Below are 24,035 nucleotides of genomic sequence, written 5' to 3'. Positions count from 1 at the left end.
GACCAGAGGTTGAGGAATGGGTTCAACAGATAGTCTGAGATTAAAACGGCCCCTCCACTCTGATTCTGCACACAGTCTGATCGCGGCTCATCTCCCTGTAATCCCGTGCCCCACTCCCGGGCTACCAGTAACCAACCACACTTTGTTTCCATGAAATGTACCTAACTTTGTCCTGGATCAAATCTCTGCCTTCATCACTTCATCACTATTGAGGAGGAAAGTCCGCTCTGAGCAAAGGAACGTTGCCGCCTTATATTTGTATTACACCTGAATAAAGCAGGGAAACGTAAAGCATAGGAACAGACCCTTCGGCCCACAATCTCTGTGCCGACTACGATGCCACATAAAACTGATACCATCTTGGAAAGAAGAGACTGACTATCTGGGATAAATCTGACTCTCATTGTTGTTCTGTACTTCGATCAAGTCGCCTGCTTGTCGTGACGAATAAAGACCACTTCACATCCACCAATTTAAGTCTCCGTGTGGCTCAGTCACAGTCGGAGCAGTTGGTGCCAATCTACTTGAGTGTTTATGGAGTTGCCCTCATGCAGACAAGCGGCAAGTATTCAACCGCGTTCCACACTAACGACTGGCAGTGGGAAGGGTTTGAATTTTCGGGACATCCAGTCTCTGACCTGGTGTTCGAGCCACACTGATTTTGTCGCCGGACTCTCTGAGTGCCCAACAAAGTGATGCCGAGCTTTTTGGTGGCGGATGATTTCACTTTTGTCATCCAACTGATTGTCAACGAGAGGTATTTGGACTCCCTCTCGTTGGCGATGGTCGCCGTCTGGTAGTGAATTTGTTAGACTATTCGTCATTATTTATCAGCCCATGTCTCACTACTGTCGAGGACTTGCCGTAAGAAGGCGTGGTCCGCTTCAGTGATAAAATGCCTGATACAAGAAGAAGCCATCAGTTTGTAACAACTGTGGTGATTGAACAATAGAGCAGATGGTAAGAAACTGTTCCTCACAGCAGATGAGTCTACGACCAGAGGACGTCTGTTTCGCGTGAGTTGGGAGAGGTTTGAAGAGGATCTGTGGAAGATCTGTTATCGTCCAGAGGCTCCTGGCAATGTGGATCGTACTGCCGGAGGAAAGGGCGGAGGCAGGTGCCCTGATAACATGTAAGAAACACTTGGACAAGCTCTTCCATCGCCATGGCAGGGAACGCTGCTGAACGTTATCAGTACAGACACGATGGTCTTCATGGACAACATGGGCCGAAGGGCCTCCTTCTGTGCTCTGTGGCACGAATATTATTTGCCACTTCGAGACATCAGAGAGGGGAGATTTCTGTTTACCTGAATCTCGGGAGGAATTCGCGCCCCTGAGATGAGTTCAGATTGGGCTGATTTCAGGAACAGGGCGGTGTGAGGGCAGGAGAAGCAGGTAAAGGCAGGGTAGTTCTGGGGGAGACTCAGCCGTTACCTTGTCCAGCTGGCCCGAGGTACTTGTTTTCTGTCTCCTTGTGTGGACGAGGGAGCGGAGTTCATGAAGGGTGTGAATACTCCATGGTCCCTTGAACCAGGGAGCTGCTCACGTGGAGTGGGAAGGGAGACAAAAGGGGTGAAGTAACATAGAGCGTGTCCTGGTTAGGGGAACGGCCAGTGTTCACCACAGCAGAGGCAGACAGTCCCGCGGGCTGTGTTTGTGCCCGGTGCCGGGTATAACGACTTCCTCTGGGCTGGTGAGGAAGTTGGGGAGGTAGAGTCAGGTAACCTCACTCCCACCTGCCCCACATACTCCATCCCTCCCAACCCCATCCACCACTCCCCCGTAAAATCCATTTACCCTGCTCACATACCGTTCCCATTTCCCCACACACCACTCCCTGTCCCGCACAACTCTCCGCGCTGCCCTTCGTACTCCCCCACTCCCGAATTAGAATAGAGAAAATAGAAAACCTTCGGCACACGTCACGCCATTCGGCCCAGAAAGCAGCGCTGAACATGTCCCTTTCTTAGAAAATACTAGGCTTACCCATAGCCCTCTATTTTTCTCAGCTCCATGTAACTGTCTAAAAGACTCTTAAAGGACCCTGTCGTATCTGCATCCACATGCGTTGCCGGTAACCCATTCCTTGCACTCAACACTTTATGATTAAAAAAACTTTTCCCGACATCTATTCTGTACCTACTCCCCAGCACCTTAAACCTGTGCCCTCCTCTGGAAAACATTTCAGCCCAGGCAGAGAGACTCTGACAATCCACATGATCATTGCTTCTCATTAACTTATGTACCTCTATTAGGTCACCCCTCACCCTCCATCGCTCAAAGGATAAATGGCCGAGATCACTCAACCTGCTTTCATAAGGTATGCTCCCCAATCCAGGCAACATTCTTGTAAATCTCCTCTGCACCCTCTCTATGGCTTCTACATTCTTCCTGCAGTGAGGCGACCAGAACTGCGCACTGTACTCCCTGTGGGGTCCGACCAGGGACCTATATAGCTGCAACATTACATCTCGTTTCCTAAATTGAATTGCACCATTGATGAAGGACAGTGGACGTATGCCTTCTTAATCACAAACCTAACCTGTGCAGCCGGTTTGAACATCTTCTGGACTCTGACCCCAAGATCCCTCTGATCCTCCACACTGCCAAGGGTCTTAACAATAATTCTATATTCTGCCATCATATTTGATCGACCATAATGAACCACTTCACACTTATCTGGGTTGAACTGCATCTGCCACTTCTCAGCCCAGTTTTGCATCCAACCTCTGTCCCGCTGTAACCTCTGACAGCCCTCCACACGATCCACCACACCTCCAACCTTTGTTTCATCAGCAAACTTACTAACCCATCCCTCCACTTCCTCATCCAGGTCGTTTATAAAAATCACAAAGAGGAAGGGTCCCAAAACTGATCCCTGAGGTACACCACTGGTTAGCGACCTCCATGCAGAATATGACCCGTCCACAACCACTCTTTGCCTTCTGTTGGGCAGCCAGTTCTTGATCCACGAAGCAATGTTCCCAGGACACCATGCCTCCTTACTTTCTCAATAAGACTTGCACGGGATACCTTATCAAACCCCTTGCTGAAATCCATGCGCAATACATCTACTGCTCTTCCTTCATCCATGTGTTTAGTCACGTTGTTAAAAAATTCAATCAGGCTCGTAAGGCAGGACCTGCCCTTGACAAAGCCATGCTGACTTTCTAATCATATTATACCTCTCCAAATGTTCATAAATCCTGCCTATCAGGATCTTCTCCATCAACTTACAAGCCACCGAATTAAGAATCATTGGTTTATTATTCCCTGGGCTATTTCTACCCCCCTTCTTGAATAAGGGAACAACATCCGCAACCCTCCAATCCTCTGGAACCTCTCCTGTCCCCATTGATGATGCACAGATCATCGCCGGAGTCTCCGCCATCTCCTCCCTCGCTTGCCACTGTAGACTGGGGAAATCCTTAATGTCAAATGCAAACATACTAACCCAGCCTTCCACATCCTCATCCAAGTACTTCATAAAAATCACAAACAGCAACGGTCCCAAAACAGATCCCTGCAGAACACCGCTCTTCACCGACATCCAGGCAGAATATGCTCCATCTTCCACCATCCTCTTCTATGGGAAGCTAATGCTGAATCCACGCAGCCAAGTTACCCTGGATCCCGTGCGTCATGACCTTCTGAATGAGCCTTTCATGGGGAAGTTTATCAAACGCCTTCCTAAAATCCATCTACACCGCATCCACTGCTCTACCTTCATCAATGTGCTTTTTCACATCCTCAGAGAATTCATTCAGGCTCACGAGGCAGGACCTGCCCCTCACAAAGCCAGGCTGACTGTCCCTAATCAGCCTATGCTTCTTCAAATGCCCATTAATACTGTACCAAGAATATTCTCCAGTAATTTGTTCACCACTGAAGTTAATACTCATTGGTCTGTAATTTCGAGGGTTACACCTACTCCCTTTCTTGAAGAAAAGAACAACATTTGCCACACTCCGATCATTTGGCTCTACTCCTGTAGCCAGTGGGGACGAAAACATCGTCGCCAAAGGCGTAATAATCACTTCCCGAACTTCCCGTAATGACCTTGCCTATGTCCCGTCCGGCCCCGGTGACTTATCTATCTTAACGTTTTTCAATAGTTCCAGATCATCCACTTTCCTCACGCCGTCATGAACTAGCGTATGTTGTGCGCCATCCTCACAAACGTCAAGGTCTCTCTAACTGGTGAACAATGAAGCAAAGTATTCATTGAGGACCTGTCCTACCTGGTTCTGACTGGTAGGGGAATGAAGTTTTATGGGGATAAAGCAGGTCGGTAGATCGGTGTCACGACCAGATCAGCCATTATGTTATTGAATAGCGGCGCAGGCTCGACGGGCCGGAGGGCCTCCTCCTGCTCCTATTTCTTATGTAAGTCACCCACCCACGACCCATTTCAGGACCAGCATTTGTGATGATATTGGGTGTACAGTGCCAGAGATCTAATTGAAGTTTAAGGCCCTTCTGGTATAAGTATCCACGAATACCTTCATTATGGGGAGATTATACTGTGTGAACCTACACTACAAGGACGAGTTTCCTTCACTACTTTAGACTCTTTGCAATGACCTAGCTGTCAATAATCACTAATTGGAGCGGTGGGTCCATCCTCACAACCAAGAAGGAGTCACATCCAGTAACTAAGCGATCTGAACACAGTTTATTTTAGGTGAGACGCGTTTAATTCTAGTGAACAATTCTTAACAAAAAGTTATAAATGAGAAAGGATTTCCAAACACAATTCTTACAAGCTGAAAAGTCAAAGCAACAAGTTGCAGAGGAGTAAGTCGTCCGTTACTGAGGAATGAATTCTCAGTCTTCCTTCTGTAACGCCTTCTCTCTGTCATCCCTCCCGTACCCTGACTGCCTTCTAACACTGAGACTGTATTTCCACCAGTTGCCATCACCGGTATGTGATATTTCTCAACTACATTCCTCAGGCCAGTGTTTAATTAGGCCAGCGTGGACCCGTTCGTTTCTCTTGATTGAGTCTAGACGGTGAGCAAAGAACACTGGTTAGAAGCTTTAACTTATTAAACAACAAACAGCTTTAAGCTTGGACCGTCTCTGCTGCTGTGCTGAAGAGCTGAGGTGAGCAATGAGCCCCTTAGGACCTGGAGAGTGAGTATCCATCGCACATTGGTCCGCCCCTTTGGGAATTCGGGATTGAGCAGCCTTGGGGTCACACACAGCACAGAAACAGGCCCTTCGGCCCAAGCTGTACGTGCCGACCACGATTTGCATTTGAGCGAGAACCATGTGCCCGCTTTTGGCCCCTATCCCTCTAAACCTTTCCTATCTGCGGACGTGTCCAAGTGTCTTGTAAATGTTGTTAATGTACCTGCCTCAACAACTTCCTCTGGCAGCTCGTTCCACGTACGGACCTCCCTCTGGGTGAAGAAGCTGCCCCTCAGGCCTCCTTTAAATCTCTCCCCTCTCACCTTAAACCTGTGCCCTCTAGTTCTTCATTCCCCAATCCTGGGAAAAAAAGACAGTGCATTCACCCTATCTGTGCGCCTCATGGTTTTATATACCGCTATAAGGTCACTCCTCAGCCTCCTACACTCTAGGGATTAAAGTCCCAACATGCTCAACCTCCTCCTATAACTCAGTCCCTCGATTCCCGGCAACATCCTCGCAAATCTCCCTCTGCACTCTTGAGTTTAATTACATCTTTCCTCCAACAGCGGGACCAAACCTGAACACAATTCTCCCAAGTGCGGTATCACCAACCACACCATGACATCCCAACTCCTGTATTCGGTGCCATGACTGATGAAGACCAGCGTGCCAAACACCTTCCTCACCGCCCTGTCTACCCGTGAGGCTGCTTACCCCAGCTCAGTGTAGTTAGTGATGGCGTGATCTGCGTGGATGGCTCGCAGAACAAAAACTCTTCACTGCACCTCAACGCATGACACGAATAAACCGATAGCAGCCCTGTCCCCGGGGTGATCAGTCCCTGGGGAACTCCGACCTTTGCATACCCAGCGTGTCTCCTGCTAACCCTGTCCCTAACCCTGAATTGCAGGAGATCGGAGAACCCCAACGTGAGCTTCCGCTTCCTGGTGGAGGAGCGGATCAATTGCCTGGTGTCGGGAAGGTGAAGTACACCTTGCGGGCCGACTACATCGTGAAGCTGCCTGTTCCGCTGGAGGCTGCAGTCAGCAAAGCTGAGCGCAGGGGATGAGACTCTCTCTGTCCGACAACCAAGAGTCCCGTGACTCAGGAGCCGGGGTCTGTGAGAAGCAGAGTGGACCTGTTAGTGTGTATCTAGTCAGTCTCCACTCTCCACATCTTCCCGTCCGCCTTTTGATCCCACCATAACTGCCCTGTGGCAGTACTGCCCTGTGCCCGGGTGAGCGCTGTTTGTCTTCACCGTTGAGAGGTGGCGGGTGACAAAGTCGGGGAAAGAGGTTGAAGCGTGGATTTGCCTCACTCCTGACGCAGTGGGATCAACTTGCGCACTCTGCTTCCATAAGCATTGCTCCATGGCATCACTCCCTTGTGCCCGGAAGAGTGCTGCTTGTATTCCTCAGGGTCACATTGAGATCGCTGGTGGGAGAGATGGGGAAGGGTTGGAGGCATGGACTTGTACTACACCTGAGGAACTGGGATCATCTTGCACAGTCCGTCTCTGCGGTTACTGCTCCGTGGCAGCACTGGCTGGTGCCCTGAACAGTGCTGCCGGTATTTCTGAGGGTCCCATTGAGCTCTCGAGTGGGAGAGTGAGGGAAAGGGTTGATCCGTGAACTTGTCCCGCTCCTGATGTCCGGTTCTGGCCCGTTGCAGAGGAGCTGGCGGAGGTCGAGAAGCGTAAGCAGGAGGCGCAGGCTGAGAAGAGGACGGCCCCGCAGATGTTGCGGGCGAAGCTCCCCTTCGAGGCTTGATCAACGCCTACACGGAGCCCGAGCAGGTCGACGACCTCTGGAGCACCGACCTCTTGGCCAAGTCCGTGGCCGTCAAGTAGGTGACGCGGGGAGGGTCGAGGTGACCGTTGGGTGGGGAGGGAGAGGCTGGGAGTGACTTATCCCCTGCTGGCCCACAGGAGGACCCTGTTCGCCTCGTTCCCCGACTACCTGGTGATCCAGATCAAGAAGTTCACCTTCGGACTGGATTGGGTGCCCAAGAAGCTGGGTGAGATGTTTCCCCACCTCCAAACTCCCTCCTCCCTTCCATCCCACCTCTTCCTCCTTCCCACCACCTCCTCCCTTATCCCTGCTCGCCTTCTCCCTCCTTGTCTTTTACCTCCTCGCCTCCACCTCCAAGCCTTCCCTCCTCACCACCCATCCACTCCGCCTCCCCTCCCTTCCTCCCACTCTCACACCCCTCCACCTGCTCCCCTCCACTTCCTCCCCTCCACCTCCTCCCCTCTCACCTACCCCTCTCCCACCAGCCCCTATCCCACCTGCCCATCTCCCTACTCGCATCCACCTCCTCAACACCTGCTTGTCTGCACCTCCTCGCCTCCACCTCCTCCTCTCAGTCTCCCTCCTCCCACTCCACCTCCTACCACTTCCCCTCCCTCCTCCCGCTCCACCTCCCCCTCCCACCTCCCCTCCACCTGCTCCCACTCTCCCTCCTCCCTCTCTCCCTCCTCCCCTGGTCCTTTCTACCCTCCCGTCTCCCCCCAACCTGCCTCTCTCTATCTCCTCCCTCTCCCTTCCCAAACTGCCCATCTCTCTCACTCTTCCCTCTCCCCGACCTGCTCCTCTCACGGACTCTCTTCCCTTGTAGATCTGTCGATCGAGATGCCCGAGGAGCTGAACATCAGCCACCTGCCGGGCAGCGGGCTGCAGGCGGGCGAGGAGGAGCTGCCGGACATCTTTCCCCCTCCGCTGGTCACCCCCGACGAGCCCAAAGGTAGCTTTGGCTTCTGTGGCACCGAGGATGACGACTCCATCTCCTCTGCCCGCTTCTCCTCTCCGACATGTTAGTGGCTCTTTTGTCTTCTCCCGCCCCTGTTCCTCACCCTGCCCATCGTGGGGGTAGTAAGGGCTCCCTCCCTCCTTCCTCTGTGCACACACACTCACACGCGTGACAGGCACGCACACGCGCACACAGAGGCGCGCACACACGCCTGCACACATCGACAGACGCGCACACACGGTGCCAGATCCCTGCACACATCGACAGACGCGCAAACACTCACGGTGCCAGATCCCTGCACACACCCGGGGATACCCAGTGACGGTGCGGATCCTCCCGCGGCTCTGTATAAAACACGAGTTACGCACGTCTGGTGGATGTACAGCTGTGGGAACGGGAAGCAGAGAGATGGTCTTTCTTGTCCGCGATACTAACAGTCTGTCGTTTGCCTGTGTTTCCTGCACTGCGCTGTTTTCCGTACCGTTTTACCGGGTCCTTTGGGCGCCGGTTGTCAGGAAAGGCGATGCAGACTGCGCGTAGGTTCCTTGGAGCGGAGGAGGCTGAGGGGGTAGGAGCATTATCGAAACCCGCACTTCCCCGTACTTTCCCTCGCATCCACCTCGTGTGGAAGAGGTGGGCAGACAATAGGGTCCAAGGGCCTTGACGCGGTGGATGCTGAGGTCAAGAGTCAGTTTTATCGCAGTAGAGTACCATTCAATAGTCTGATAACATCGGGGTAGAAGGTGCCCTTGAGTCTGGAGGTAACCACGTCTTTCCTATGACAGGGTGACTAAAACTGCACAGTGTTTCAAAGGCGGCCTCACCCATGACTTGTACAACTGCAACATAACGTCCCAACTCCTGTACTCAGCGCCCTGACTGATGTAGGCCAGCGTGTTTAATGCCTTTCTCACCACCCTGTCTACTGGTGAAGCCGCTTTCAACAAACTATGCACTTGTTCTCCGAGGTCCCTTTGTTCCATTCCACTCCTTAGTCCCAGACCATTGATGGAACACTACAGCATAGTACAGGCCCTTCGGCCCACGATGTTGTACCGACATTTTATCCTGCTCTAAGATCTATCTAACCCTTCCCTCCCACAGTGCCCCTGAATTTTCCATCATTCATGTGGCTATCTATGGGTCTCTTAAATGTCCCTGATGTATCTGCCTCCACCACCTCTGCCGGCAGTGCGTTCCAAACACCGACAGTACAAGCCCTATGCTGGTTTGACACTTCAACTGCATCACCTCACACCTAGATGTTTTGAAATCCATTTGCCGCTCCTCGGATCATTTGCCTAAATGATCAACATTCGCCGTCAACAACACCTCCTAAATTCATATCATCTGCAAACTTGCTGATCAAGCCTTGTGCATCCACATCCAAATCAGTTGTACAAATAAGGGTCCTTTTTCTCAACCAGACAAGGATGTAATGCGGAGGCTTTATAAAGCGTTGGTAAGCCCAAATTTGGGGTATTAAGAGCAGTCTTGGGCCCCATATCTAAGGAAGGATGTGCTGGCCCTGGGGAGGGTCCAGAGGAGGTTCACAAGAATGATCCCGGTAATGAAAGGGTTAACGTATCAGGACCGTTTCAGGGTAACGGGGAGAAGGCAGGAGAATGGGGTTGGGGGAAAAATCGGTCATGATTGAACGGTGGAGCACGTGATGGGCTCGTCCTATCTATTTCCATCACTGCCTTAAAATTAATCGTCCATCTTATCGCATTGAGGGAACCATTCAATGGTCGTATAACAGCGGGGTAGAAGCTGTCCTTGAGCCTGGTGGTATCTTCTTTCAGGCTTTGGTATTGTGCCCGATGGGTGGGGGGGGGGGAAATAAAGGATGTCGGACGTGGGTCGGGGCTTTGATTATATTCGTTGCTTTACCGAGGCAGCGGGAAGTGTAGACAGTGTCCACTGAGGGGAGTCTGGTTTATGTGATGGGCTGGTCTGTGATAACAGCCGACCGCACTGCCTGTGTGTGCTGTGGGGGGAATGGGCGGTGGTAGGTGTAGAGGGAGTGGGGCGATGTGATGGGAGGGTAGGTGATTAGGGAGAGAGTCGCCAATGGAATTCAGGAACATTAACGCAGTCAGTTAACACAGAAATGCCTTCTCCTCGCGAATACTCTCCCCCCTCACTACCACCCCCACCCTCCCACCTTCCCTCCCTCCCTCCACCCTCCCTTCCTCCACAATCGATCCCTCCCTCCCCCTCTCTCCCCACACCCCCGTCCATCCTCCCTCCCCCACCCAGCGCCGGTACTCGATGAGTCAGTGGTGGTTCAACTGGCGGAGATGGGCTTCCCGACGGAGGCGTGTCGGAAGGCCGTCCTCTACCCCGGCAACACCGGCGTGGATGCCGCCATGAACTGGGTCATGTCCCACCTGGACGAGCCAGGTCAGTGTGGGGGAGGCGAGGGCGAGGGAGTGACTTCCCTCAGCTCAGAGCTTTCCTTCTCCGCGCAGCGGACACAACCGATCCCTGATCCCGGAGTCCGCACCCTCACCCCTGCACTCTGATCAACTCACACCCAGACCCCTCACACCCGGTCTCTCTACCCTGACGATCCCCGGACTATCTCTCCTCCGACCCCCAGACTCTCTGCCCCCTACTCCGCGCCCTATATCCCACACCCTCCCTCCCGCCTCCTCCCTCAGATTTTGCTCAGCCTCTGGTGTTGCCGGGATCCGGCGGCCCTGGGTCTGCGTTGACCGCCCCGAGGCTCCCTCAGAAGAGATCATGGCGACCATCTACTCCATGGGCTTCTACCGGGACCAGGCCCTGCGAGCCCTGAAGGTTATGGTGAGTGTGGGCCCGGCCTGTGTGTGTGGGGGCCGGTACGGGGGATCGATCAAGTTGTCTGCGGTCCCTGAACTCCCCCCGTCCCGAGGTGTCTGCGGTCCCTGCACTCCCCCCGTCCCGAGGTCGCCGCCCCCGAGCACAGCTCTCAGTCTTCGCCCTCGCTATCCACCCCTCTCCCACCCTTGTCCCTCTACACCCTCACCCCCTCTGCCCTCACCCTTCTCGACACTTGCCCCTCTCTGCCCTCCCTCCTCGCCCCTCCACCATCCCCCTCGCCTCCCTACGTTCTCCCCTCCTCTCTCAAGTCTCCGTCTTCTCCTCCACCACCCTTCCCCTCCCCACCATAACACTCCACCCTCGCCTCTCTCCCCCTCCCCCTCGACCGTCTTAGCCCTTCCTCCTCCCCTCTCTACGCCCTACCCTCTCGCCGCTCTCCATACTCAGCCCTCACCTACCTCCCCCCTCGCCCATCTCCACCCTCGCCCCTCTCATCGATCCCCTCCCCTTCGCTCCCTTCACCCCTCACTCCCCTCCCCCACTCCACCCCCTCGTACCGCTTCACCCCTATTTACCCTTTACCCTTCGCTCCCTTCACCCTCACTACACCCTCTACACCTTCACCCATCGTTCAACTTCTCGCTCCCCTTAACCCCTCGAGCCCCTTCACCCCTTCATCCCCTTCATCCCTCGAACCCTCTCTACCGCGATCCTCCTCAACCTCGATCACCTTCAACCTCGATCCCCATCACCAAACCTCCCCCTCAGCACCACCCCGCCGTCTCCCTGCTCCCCCCCTCTTCTCCTCCTCCCTCACCACTGGCCCCGCTCCCTCCCTCCCACTCCCTCCCCTACACCATCACTCACGCACATTCCCTCTCATTATCATTCTCCCTCTCACAATCTGCCGGTCACACACACTCACTCACCCTCTATCACACCCTATCCCTTTCTCTCACATTTCTCCCTCTCTCTCTGTCACACTCTCTCCCTCTCTCACACTGTCGTCTCTCTCTCACACCCACACACATTCTCACACTCCCTCACCCTCTGCCTCTCTCACAGAACAACAGCCTGGAGCGAGCGGTGGACTGGATCTTCAGCTACATCGATGACCTTGACGCTGAGGCAGCCATGGACGTGTCTGAGGGACGCTCGGCAGCCGACTCCGTGTCCGAATGCACGCCCACGGGACCCAAGATCCGCGACGGAGAGGGCAGTGAGTAGCTGAGGGTGTTCATGTTATCGTTGTGTGTGTGTGTGTGTGTGTGTGTGTGTGTGTGTGTGTGTGTGTGTGTGTGTGTGTACTCATGCCTGGTGTGTACACACCACAACCACACCGTCCCCATGTGTACTGGTGTCTGGTGTGTACACACCCCTCCCCACCGTCCCGCTGTGTGCTGGTGTCCGGTGTGTACACACCCCTCCCAACACAGCTTCCTTGTGCATCCATGGACCGTCCCATCCCACTGATATGTTCTACCTCCTGCAGTGTACCAGCTCTTCGACTTCATCAGCCACCTGGGGAGCTCGACCACGTGTGGACACTACGTGTGTCACATCAAGAAGGAAGGAAGGTGAGTACCGACAATTGGCCTTCCTTACCTCACCCTTTCTCCGCTCCCCTCCGTCCCTCTCTGTCACTGCACCCTCGTTATCATCCTGCTCTGAAGCTCGCCTCTCTCCCCATCGCACCCACCCCCTACTCTAGACCTCTTCCTCTCTCCCCCCTCCCTCTCTGCCCATTACTCTGCGCTACACCTCTGCCTGTCTCCGAACCTCCCCCTCCCTCTGCTCTGAACCTTTCCCTCTCACCCCATCGCTCTCCTCCCTCTGATCTACACCTCTCCCGCTCTCCCCTCATCCTCTTCCCCATCTAATCCTCCCTCTTTTCCCCCTCCTCTCACTCTCTCTCTCTCTCTCTCTCTCTCTGGCGCCCACAGGTGGGTCATATACAATTATCAGAAAGTCTGTGCCTCGGAAAAACCGCCCCGGCACCTGGGCTACATCTACTTCTACCAAAGAGTCACAAGCCAAGCAACCTGCAGCCACTTATTTATTGTACAGACCCAGCAGAGAGACTGGCACCGCCAGGGACATGGGACGTGTGGGGTGTGGGGGGAGGGGGAGGGGAGGGGTGTGCACTGTTTAACTTTGGAAATAAATTGGTGAAACAGGGTCAGAGTCGGGTCGGTGCGGTCGGTCTTTGTGTCTGGAACAAACGGCGGCTGCGATGGAGGAAATTCCAAGGGTTGGACTCAGGAGAAAGATCGGACAACTGATCCCGGGGCGAAGGTTATTACCAGACGGACCATACTGAGGGAGATTAGGCAGTGGTCTTGGGGGAAGTTTTTACCACACGGACCACAGTGCGGAGCGTGTTTGAAACCTCTGGTCCAGGGGCAGAGGTAACACACGATGGTCCCCAGTGTAGAATTGGATCAAGATTACTGGTACAGGGGCGGTGTTTTCAGAACACCGATCCTCACTGCAGAGGGAGACAGGTCCAGTAGTCCCAGGGTGGAGCCTGCGCAGGATGGTACCCACTGTGGACGCAGATCTGACCATTGGTCCCAGCGTGGAGCTTACACCTGACGGTCCCCACGGCGGAGGCAGATGGGACCATCGGTCCCAGGGTGGAGGCTGCACCGGTTGGTCCCCACTGCGGAAGGAGATGGGACCATCGGTCACAGAGCATAACCTGCACCGTACCATCCCCACTGCGGAGAAAGATGGGACCATCGGTCCCAGGTTGGAGCTTGCACCGTACGGGCCACATTGCGGAGGCAGACGGGACGATCTGTCCCAGGGTGGTGCTTACAGCTGAAGGTCCCGACTGCAGAGGGAGATGAAAACATTGGGGAAATATGACAGGTGTCCCTGTGATCGTCCTGATGTCCCGGAGCTGAACCAACCCGCCCGGGACTGACACCTGGGAGATCAGGAGGTGTGTGAGGAGCTGGAGCCTGGACTGGGGGCATTGAGGCCGCCTCGGGGTTGTGGTCATGGGTGAGGGGCGGCTTTACGAATGAACCGAAGCGCTGATCTGACCGGATATTTCACCGCGCTCTTCACCTGCTCCCTGAACTTGGACTGAGTCACCGCGTAAATAAATGTGTTCGTGCAGCAGCTGAAATTCTTCAACAAAAACCCAACGTCGTTGAAGATCAGCTGGGAGACATTCCGATCTGTTCCTGTTCCTGTGATCTGATGACAGACGAATTCTACAACATACGTCAGCCACAGGAGGATGAAGCTGCCGGAGATGGTGAAGAGTAAAACCACAGACCTCCTCCTGCTCTCCATCTCCGGGTCACTGCGATTCTCACCCTTGCTCTGACCCCTCAGCACCACACGGACCCGACTGACCACTAAGATGTGCCGGACTGTCAGAACGTTGAGCAGCAGAATTAGAGCGAAAGGGAGCAGCGGAGTTAAAACTGCGTCTAACCAGTCGATTGCCACCCACCAAGGGTCAGTGTAATAGCTGTCTATTACTACACAGAACCATGGTACGTTATCAATTATCTCGATTGGTTGCCGTATGAAGTAGCGGGGAACGTTTCTCAGACACAGCACAACGCCGGTTGTTGTCAGAACCACAGCCGCAGTTTTCCCGGTGCAATATTTAGTTTTCAGCTTCTGGCAACAAATGGCGACAAATCGATCAAAGGTGAAAGTGACGGTGAACCAGACAGAACAGTCCGTGGCTGCAAACCCCAGTACAAGAACAACGCTGCACACAGGGGTGATGTCCAAAAAATTCCGCGGAAAGTAATGATAATTGATCTGATAAAAAATGACGTGAATGACGATGGTCAGTAGATCCGCCGCTGCCATGGCCACCAGGTAGCGAGTTGTGCAGGTGGAGAGGCCGCACTTTCTCTGGGACAGTATCACAATCGCCAGTAAATTCACTGTAGAAAGAGAAGAGAGCACACACTGGGCATCACTGAACACATTCTCCGGGTCTGAACACAGGCTCGGGTTTCATCTGGAGAAGGAGTGTTGGGAGTCGGTGCGTGGCTGTAAACCTGATAACATCAGACACGGATCCAACCTGAGTGCTTCAGTGGTGAGGTGATATGTTTACCCTTTGTGAGGTAAACGCTGGGAGGAAACGAGTTGCCATCCGCTACAAGAGGTGGAATGACCGTTCCAATAATAAATCCTGGTTAGAGTCTGCGATGGTGCCGGGTTCACAGATCTAACCGCATCCAGCCGTGTGTAACCACGTTCTGGAAATTCAGCATCTGAAGGGACCGAGGAAGGTATCAGAGGGAAGGCAGGGACATCTTTGTAGCCGGCAGCAGAGTGGCTCCGTTAATGGATTAATTCCACAGTGAGTTCAGTTCGACAATGACACTCCTGTAGATCCGTAGACACTTGTTCAGGTGATGGGGCCCAATAATTGACGAAGAAACAGTGCAATCCGACCGTGTCAGACTCCACCGTGAGGTATGTCGACAGGATCAGGTGTTCACTCTGATCAATAACTCAGTAACAGTGAACTTCACAATGTAACATCCACCCAGTCACACCTTCCCGGAGAGCTGCCTGTCACAGCACTGGGACAACTCTGGGCAAGTTGCCAATTAAGGCCAGAACAACAGTCGAGTGGATCCCGTGAGTTGGAGCAAACAGAGGTTTCGTTTGTCAGAAAACGAGAAAAATCAGAATATTGAATTGACAGGATCGACATCACTGATGTATTTTTGGACAAGGATCATCGATAACATGGTCGTAAATAGGTGTACACAGGTTAACACACGGGGATACAAAACATGCATCACTCTGCTCACTTACCAGGAACTCCAATGACGGCAATAATCACGTACATTATTTTCTCCACACTGTAGTACCTTAGCAGCATTTTCTCTGCCCAGCGATGAGTCCCTGTGTGCGGCAAGTAATCTCTCGGAATGGAATGTGGAAATACAGCACTCCAGGGGTTTTATACCATTTCGCGATCTCCACGGGGACAGGGAGATTTCAACAGAGTTAAAATGTAGATGTTTAAATTATTGACAAAACAGGTACGTCAGTCAAATGAAATGTCCGTTGAGACAGGTTGTGATTAAAGATACATTTATCACATGTTCATTAGTCACATGTACATCGAAGCACACAGTGAAATCCTTTTTTTGAGTCACTGAGAATGTCCTGGGGCAGCCCGCAAGTGTCGCCACTCGACAGGCGCCAATATCGCATGCCCTCAGCTCCGACCCTGTGCGCCTTTGGAATGTGGGAGGAAACCGGAGCACCCGGAGGAAACCCACGCAGACATGGGGAGAACGTAAAAACTCCTTGCAGACAGCGGCCGCTATTGAACTCGGGTCACTGGCGCTGTAATAGCGTTATGCTAACCGCTACACTACCGTGCCGCAAATTCCGTGAATCAAGTGAGAATCTGCAACGTATGGAACTTGTTGACGGTACCGGAGGATGTGAATTGGGAGCGTCATTGCTCCAGCAAAGAGGATATTGTTTCAAAAACCATCAGGCCCAACTATGCACCTCATGTTTTGTGGCTGATTCCCTCCAATCTGATACATTCAGCAAGAAAATCCCAAATGCCTGGGGCCCTCTCAGGGCTTTAGCCTGCAATGTTTGAAGACGGTCTCTGCGACCATTGACCACAGGTTGAGGAATGGGTTGAAAAGATGGTCTGAGATTTAAACGGCCCCTCCACTCTGATTCTCCACTCAGTCTGATCGCGGCTCATCTCTCTGTAATCCCGTACCCCACTCCGGGGATACCAGTAACCAACCACACCTTGTTTGCATGAAATGTACCTCACTTTGTCCTGGATCAAATCTCTGCCTTCATCACCACTGAGGAGGAATGTCGGCACTGAGCAAATGAACGTTGCCGCCTTATATTTGTCTTACACCTGAATAGGACAGAGGCAGGTAAAGCACAGGAACAGACGCTTCGGCCCACAATGTCTGTGCCGACTATGATGCCACATTAAACTGATCCAATCTTGGGAAAAAAGAGTCTGACTATCTAGGATAAATCTGACTGTCATTGTTCTGTACTTCGATCAAGCAGCCTGCTTGTCGTGACGAATAAAGACCACTTCACATCCACCAATTCAAGTCTCCGTGTGGCTCAGTCACAGTGGGAGCAGGTGGGGCCAATCTGCTTGAGTGTTTATGGAGCCGCCCTCATACAGACAAGCGGCAAGTATTCAACTGTGTTCTAGACTAACGGCTCGCACTGGGAAGAGTTTGAGTTGTCGGGATATCCGGCCTCTGAACTGGTGTTACAGCCACACTGATTTTGCCGCCGGAGTCTCCGATTGCCCAACAAGGTGATGCCGAGCTTTTTGGTGGCGGATGATTTCACTTTGGTCATCCAACTGATTGTCAACGAGAGGGAGATGGACTCCCTCTCGTTGGCGATCGTTACCGTCTGGCAATGAATTTGTTAGACTATTGGTCATCATTTATCAGCCTATGTCTAACTATTATCGAGGACTTGCCGTATGAAGGCGTGGTCCGCTTCAGTGATAAAATGCCTGATACAAGAAGAAGCCATCAGTTTGTTCAAACTGTGGTATTTGAACAATCGAGTAGATGGTAAGAAACTACTCATCACAGCAGATGAGTCTAAGATCAGAGGACGTCTGTTTAAGGTGAGTTGGGAGAGGTTTGGAGAGGATCTTGGGAAGATTTATTATCGCCCAGAGGTTACTTGCAATGTAGAACGCACTGCCAGATGAAGGGGCGGAGGGAGGTGACCTGACAACATGTAAGAAACGCTTGGACAAGCACTTCCATCGCCATGCCAGGGAAGGCTGCTGAACGTGATCAGTACAGACAGGATGGTTGGCATGGACAACATGGACAGATGGGTCTCTTTCTGTGCTCTGTAGCATGAACATTCTTTGTTACTCCGAGACATCAGAGAGGGGAGATTTCTGTTCACCTGAATTTCGGGAGGAATTCGCACCACTAAGGTGTGTTCAGATTTGGCTCATGTTCATGGACAGGCCGGTGTGAGGGTAGGAGAGGCAGGTAAAGGCAGGGTAGTTCTGGGGGAGACTCATCCCTTACCCTTGTCCAAATGGCCGGAGGTTGTTGTTTTCTGTCTCCTTGTGTGGACGAGGGAGCGGACTGCAGGAAGGGTGTGAACACTGTCCATGGTCCCGTGAACCAGGGAGCTGCTCACATGGAGGCGGAAGGGAGACAAAAGGGGTGGAATATCATAGAGCGTGTCCTGGTTAGGGGAACGGCCACTGTTCTCTAGAGCAGAGGCAGAGAGGCCCGCGGTACTCACTCACTCCCGGACCCCGTCCCGTCACTCCAGGACTCTCCCCACGAGCCCCGCGCTCTCTCTCCCAGACCCATTGACTCTCTCTCCCCAATCCCGGACTCTCTCCCCCTCACAGTCTGACTCCGTCCCCCCGACTATCGGACCCTCTCTCACTTGAGCCTGGACTCACACTCCCTCACGACCCCGTGAGCTCTCCCCTGTCCTCTTCCCCCGACTCCCAGTTCTCTCCCTCCAACACTCACATCCTCCCCCCAACTCCACGCACTCTCTGGCTGACACCCTCTCCTTCGTCACTCACCCACCACTCCATTTCCCGCACAACTCTCCGCGCTGCCCGTCGTACTCAACCACTCCCGAATTAGAATGGAAAATCGAGAAAACCTACAGCACAGTTCACACCCTTAGGCCTACACAGCTGCGACGAACATGTCCCTACCTTAGAAATTACTCGGCTTACACATAGCCCGCTATTTTTCTCAGCTCCATGAAACTATCCAAAAGTCTCTTAAAGGACCCTATCGTATCCGCATCCACCTGCGTTTCTGACAACCTATTCCACGCCCTCACCACTTTCTGATTAGAAACTTACCCCGACATCTCCTCTGTACCTACTCTCCAGCACCTTAAACCTGTGCCCTCATCTGGCAACCATTTCAGCCAAGGGAGAAAGCCTCTGACAATCCACATGATCAATGTTTCTCATTAACTTATGTACCTCTATCAGGTCACCGCTCACCCTCCATCGCTCAAAGGATAAATGGCCGAGTTCACTCAACTTGTTTTCATAAGCTATGCTCCCGGATCTAGGCAACATTCTTGTAAATCTCTTCTGCACCCTCTCTATGGATTCTACATCCTTCCTGCAGTGAGACGACCAGAACTGCACACAGTACTCCAACTGCGTTCTGACCACGGTCTCATATAGCTGCAACATTACCTATCTTTTCCTAAATTCAATTACACCATTGATGAAGGACCGTGCACGTATGCCTTCTTAATCACAGACGTAACCTGTGCAGCCGATTTGGCGTCTTCTGGATTCTGACCCCAAGATCCCTCTGATCCACCACTCTGCCAAGGGTCTTACCTTTAATAATATATTATGCCATCATATTTGACCAACGAAAATCAACCACTTCACACATACCTGTGTTAAACTGCATCTGCCACTCCTCAGCTCAGCCCTGTTTTGCATCCTAGTTCTGTCCCGCTGTAACCTCTGATATCCCTCCACACGATCCACCACACATCCAAACATTGTGTCAACAGCAAACTTACTAACCCATCCCTCCACTTCCTCGTCCAGGTCGTTTATAACAATCACAAAGAGTAAGCGTCCCAGAACAGATCCCTGAGGTACACCACTGGTCACCGGCCTCCATGCGGAATATGACCGGTCAACAACCACTCGTTGCCTTCAGTGGGCCAGCCAGTTACGGATCCACAAAGCAATGTCCCCTTGGAACCCATACCTCCTTGCTTTCTCAATAAGCCTTGTATGGCGTACCTTATCAAACGCCTTGCTGAAACCATATACACTACATCCACTGCTCTCCCTTCATCAATGTGTTCAGTTACTTCCTCATAAAATCCAATCAGGCTCGTAAGGCAGGACCTGACATTGACAAAGCCATGATGACTATTCCTAATCATATTGTACCTCTCCAAATGTTCAGAAATACTGACGCTCAGTATGTGCTCCATCAAACTTCAGACCAGCGAAGTAAGACTTACTGTTTGATAATATCCTGGGCTATCTCTAACTCCCTTTCTTGAATAACGGAACAGCATCCGCAACCCTACAATCCTACGGCAACTCTCCAGTCCCCATTGATGATGCAAAGTTCATCTCCAGAGGCTCCGCAATCTCCTCCCTCGCCTCCCACAGTAGCCTGGGGTACATCCTTCATGTTATCTGCAAACTTACTAACCCACCCTTCAATATTATATAAAAAAAAATCACAAAGAACAGGGGTCCCATAACGGATCACTGCGGAACACCACTCATCACCCTCTTCCAGACAGAATATGCTGCATCGATAACCAACTTCTTCTGTGTCGAGCCAATTCAGAATCCACACTGCCATATTACCCTGGCCACCGTTCCTCCTCGCTTTCGGAATGAGCCTTTCATGAGGAACCTTATCAAACACCTTACTCAAATCCATGTACACCACATCCACTGCTCTACGCTCATCAATTTGCTTTTTTATATCCTCAAAGAATTCAATCAGGCTCAGGAGGCACGACCTGGACCTCACAAAGCCATGCTGACTGTCCCTAATCAGCCTATGCTTCTCCAAATGCCCTAAATACTGTCTCTAAGAATCCTCTCAATTAATTTTCTCACCACTGAAGTTAATAGCCACTGGTCTGTAATTCCGTGGGTTATCCCTACTCTGTTTCCTGAACAAAGGAACAATATTTGCCACCCTCCGATCATTTGGCACTACTCCTGTAGCAAGTCAGGACGAAAAGATCGTCGCCAAAGCGCAGTAATCTCTTCCCGAGCTTCTTGTGATAACCTTGGATATATCCTGTCCAGCCTCGATGATTTATCTAGCCCAATGTTTTTCAAAAGTTCCTGCACATTCTCTTTCCTCACGTCGACATGAACTAGCGTATGTTGTGCGACATCATCACGAACGTCAAGGTCTCTCTCAATGGTTAATACTTAAGCAATGTATTCATGAGGACCTCTCCTACCTCCGCAGACTACAGCCACGTTTCCTATTTTATACCTGATCGCTCCTACCCTCACTCTAGTCATCCTGCTTTTCTTAACTTTCTTGTAGAACGCCTTGGTATTTTCTTGATCCTACTCACCAAGGACTTCTCATGCCCACTTCTAGCTCTCCTAAGTGCATTATGAAGATCCCTCAAGGGCTACCTTGTAACGCTCCAGAGCCCAGTCTGATCCATGTTTTCTAAACCTTCGATAAGCTTCTTTCTTCCTCTTGACAAGTTATTCTATATCTTGTCAACCATGGTTCATTCACTCTACTATCCTTACCCTGTCTCAATAGGACAGCCCTATACACAGCCCCATCCAAGTACTCCCTAAACACCCTACACATTTCCGTTGTGCTCTTCCCTTAGAACATCTGTTCCTAATTTACGCTCCCAAGCTCCTGCCTTCTAGCATCATAATTCCCCCTCCAACAAGTAAATACTGACCAAATGAGAGGGGATCTCATTTGGAAACGTAAAAGTGTTAAAGGATAGATAAGTTTGAGGCAAGCAGGTTGTTTCCACTGGAAGGCGAGAGTAGAACCATGGGACACAACCTCAAAATTCGGGGGAATAGATTTAGGACGGAGATGAGGAGAACCTCCTTTTCCCAGCCAGTAGTGAATCTGGGGAATCTCTTGCCAGGGAAGCAGTAGAGGCTTCCTCATTAAGGTTTTATATATTTAAACATATTTATTTATTAGTCATATTTACGTCGAACCACACAGTGAAATGCGTCTTTTTGCGTTACCGAGAATGTGCTGGGGGGTAGCCCGCAAGGATCGCCACGCTTCCTGCGACAACACAGCATGCCCACAACTCCTAACCCGTACGTCTTTTTGGAATGTGGGAGGAAACCGGAGCACCCGGAGGAAAGCCATGCGGTCACACGGACAGAACGTACAGACTCCTTCCAGTCAGCGGCCTGAATTGAACCCAGGTCGCTGGTGCTGTAATAGCGTTACACTAACCGCTACACTACCGTGTCGTATATTTAAGACTCAGTTAGATAGAGTTCTGCATGGCAGGGGAATGAAGGGTTATGGGGAAAAGGCAGGTAGGTGGAACTGAGTCCACGGCCAGATCAGCCATGATGTTATTGAATGGCGGAGCATGTTCGACGGGCCGGATGGCCTTCTCCTGCTCCTATTTATTTCATAAGTTACCCACACACGACCCACTTCAGAGACAACATTTGTGATGGTATTGGGTGTACCGTCCGCGAGCCCTGAACTTCGGTTAGACTTTAAGCCCTATCTGGTAGAAGTATCCACGAATACCCTCACTATGGTGAGAAGATACTGTGTCAACCTACACTTCAAGGACTAGTTTACTTCTCTACTTTAGACTCCATGGAATGGTCTCGCTGTCAATAATCACTATTTCGAGCAGTGGGTCCCTCCTCCCAACCAAGAAGGAGATACATCCAGCTAACGAAGCCACCATAACACAGAGACTGGGCACATTCAGCCTATCTGTGCCCCTCGTACATTTATAGACCTCTAGAAGTTCACCCCTCAACCTCCTGCACTGCAGGGATTATTCAAGAGATTGCCGGATAAGCATATTGAGGAATTTCAAATAGAGGTGTATGGGGGAGGTAGAAGTTAGATAGTCTTAGGCGAGGATGTGGTCCTGAGGGCCTGTATTGTGCTGTACTGTTCCATGATTCTATGAATAAAGTCCAAACCTGCTCAACCTCTTCCTATAACTCAGTCCCTCGAGTCCCGGCAACATCCTCGCAAATCTACCTCTGCGCTCTTTAGTTTAATAACATCTCTACTACAACAGGGTGATCAAAGCTGAACACATATGCTCCCAAATGCGGTCTCACCAAATAGACCATGACCTCCCGACTCCTGTACTCGGTGCCGTGACCGATGGAGGCCAGCGTGCCAAACGCCTTCCTCACTGCCCTGTGTACCGGTGAGGCCGATTATCCCAGCTCAGTATAGTTGCGGACGGCATGATCTGCGTGGATGGCATGCAAAACAAAAGCGTTTCACTGCTGCTCAACTCTTGACACTAATAAACCGATAGCAGCCCTCTCTCAGTGGTGATCAGCCCCAGGGAACTCCGACAGCTACGTACCCAGCGTGTCCCCTGCTCACTCTGTCCTGTCTCCAGAGATACTGCAGAAGGTCGGAGAACCCCAGCGTGGCCTTCCACTTCCTGGTAGAGGAGCGGATCAACTGCCTGGTGTCGAGCAAGTTGAAGTACACTCAGCGGGTCGACTACATCATGCAGCTGCCGATTCCACTGGAGGCTGCAGTCAACAAAGGTGAGCTCAGGGGACGGGGCTACGTCTGTCAGATACCCAAGAATCCCGTGGGTCAGGAGCCAGCGTCTGTGAGAAGGAGAGTGGTTCTGCTTGTGGGAATATGGTCAGTCTCCAATCACAACCCCCCTTTTGATCCCACAATAACTGCCCTATGGCATCACTCCCTGGTGGCCGGAAGAGCGCTGCTGGTATTCCATAGGGTCCCGTTGAAGTCGCCGGTGTGAGAGTGGGGTAAGGAGGCATTGAGTTATCCTACTCCTGAGGAACAGGGGTCATCTCGCACACTCCGTCTCTGTAGTTACTTCTCCGTGGCAGCACTCCCTGGTGCTGGTAAGAGTGCTGCTGGTATTCTTGAGGGCCGTGTTAAGAGTTTGCAATTGGCGGGGTGGGGGGGGGGGTGTGGGTGGTGTGGGGTTAAGCGTGGGCTTGCCCCATCCCGATGCTATGATCTGGCCCGTTGCAGAGGAGCTGGCTGAGTTCGATAAGCAGAAGCGGGAGGCGGAGGCGGAGAAGAGGACAGCACTACAGATAGTGCGGGCGAAGATCCCCTTCGAGGTTTGCTTCAACGCCTACTCAAGCCCAAGTAGAAGGAAGACTTCTGGAGAACCGCCCTCCATGGCCGTCAAGTAGTTGAGCCCTAGAAGGTCGGTGTGGGGACGAGATGTAGTGGCGTGGGGAGTAAGAGGTTGGGAGAGACCTATCCCCTTCTGGCCCAAAGGAGGATCCGGTTCACCTCGTTCCCCGACTACCTTGTGATCCAGATCAAGAAGTTCCCTTTGGGCTGGACTGGGTGTCCAAGAAGTTGGGTGATATATTTCACCACCCCGACTCTCTCCCTCATCCCTTCCTCCCTCTTTCTCTTACCATTCCCTCCCCATCCTCTCCCTCTCTCTCTCAGTCCTCCACTCCTTCCCCAACCTGCCCTCTCCTTCACCAACCTGCCCTTCTCTCTCACCACCTCTCCCCACTCCCAACCCCAGCATGCCCCTCCCGCACGGCCTCACTGCCCTTGCAGACGTGGCGATCGAGACGCCAGAGGGGCTGGACAT

At 52.2% G+C, this 24,035-nt stretch overlaps 1 protein-coding gene across 1 annotated transcript; it reads left to right on the top strand.

The window, feature by feature from the left end:
• The first annotated feature begins 695 nt into the window (after positions 1–695).
• Positions 696–23,616, top strand: LOC127567201 (ubiquitin carboxyl-terminal hydrolase 5-like). Its single transcript, XM_052009888.1, is given in 16 exon segments — positions 696–796; positions 5,953–6,113; positions 6,116–6,180; positions 6,585–6,594; positions 6,810–6,902; positions 6,905–6,983; positions 7,066–7,154; positions 7,755–7,949; positions 10,149–10,292; positions 10,553–10,609; positions 10,612–10,697; positions 11,760–11,913; positions 12,187–12,271; positions 12,638–12,806; positions 22,833–22,986; positions 23,450–23,616. Coding segments are annotated over 16 exon segments (1,809 nt in total).
• The last annotated feature ends 419 nt before the right edge of the window (positions 23,617–24,035 follow it).

The sequence above is a fragment of the Pristis pectinata genome, unplaced genomic scaffold, assembly GCF_009764475.1.
Source record: "Pristis pectinata isolate sPriPec2 unplaced genomic scaffold, sPriPec2.1.pri scaffold_185_arrow_ctg1, whole genome shotgun sequence".
NCBI lineage: Eukaryota > Metazoa > Chordata > Chondrichthyes > Rhinopristiformes > Pristidae > Pristis > Pristis pectinata.
This window is presented reverse-complemented; position numbering and strand designations above follow the sequence as displayed.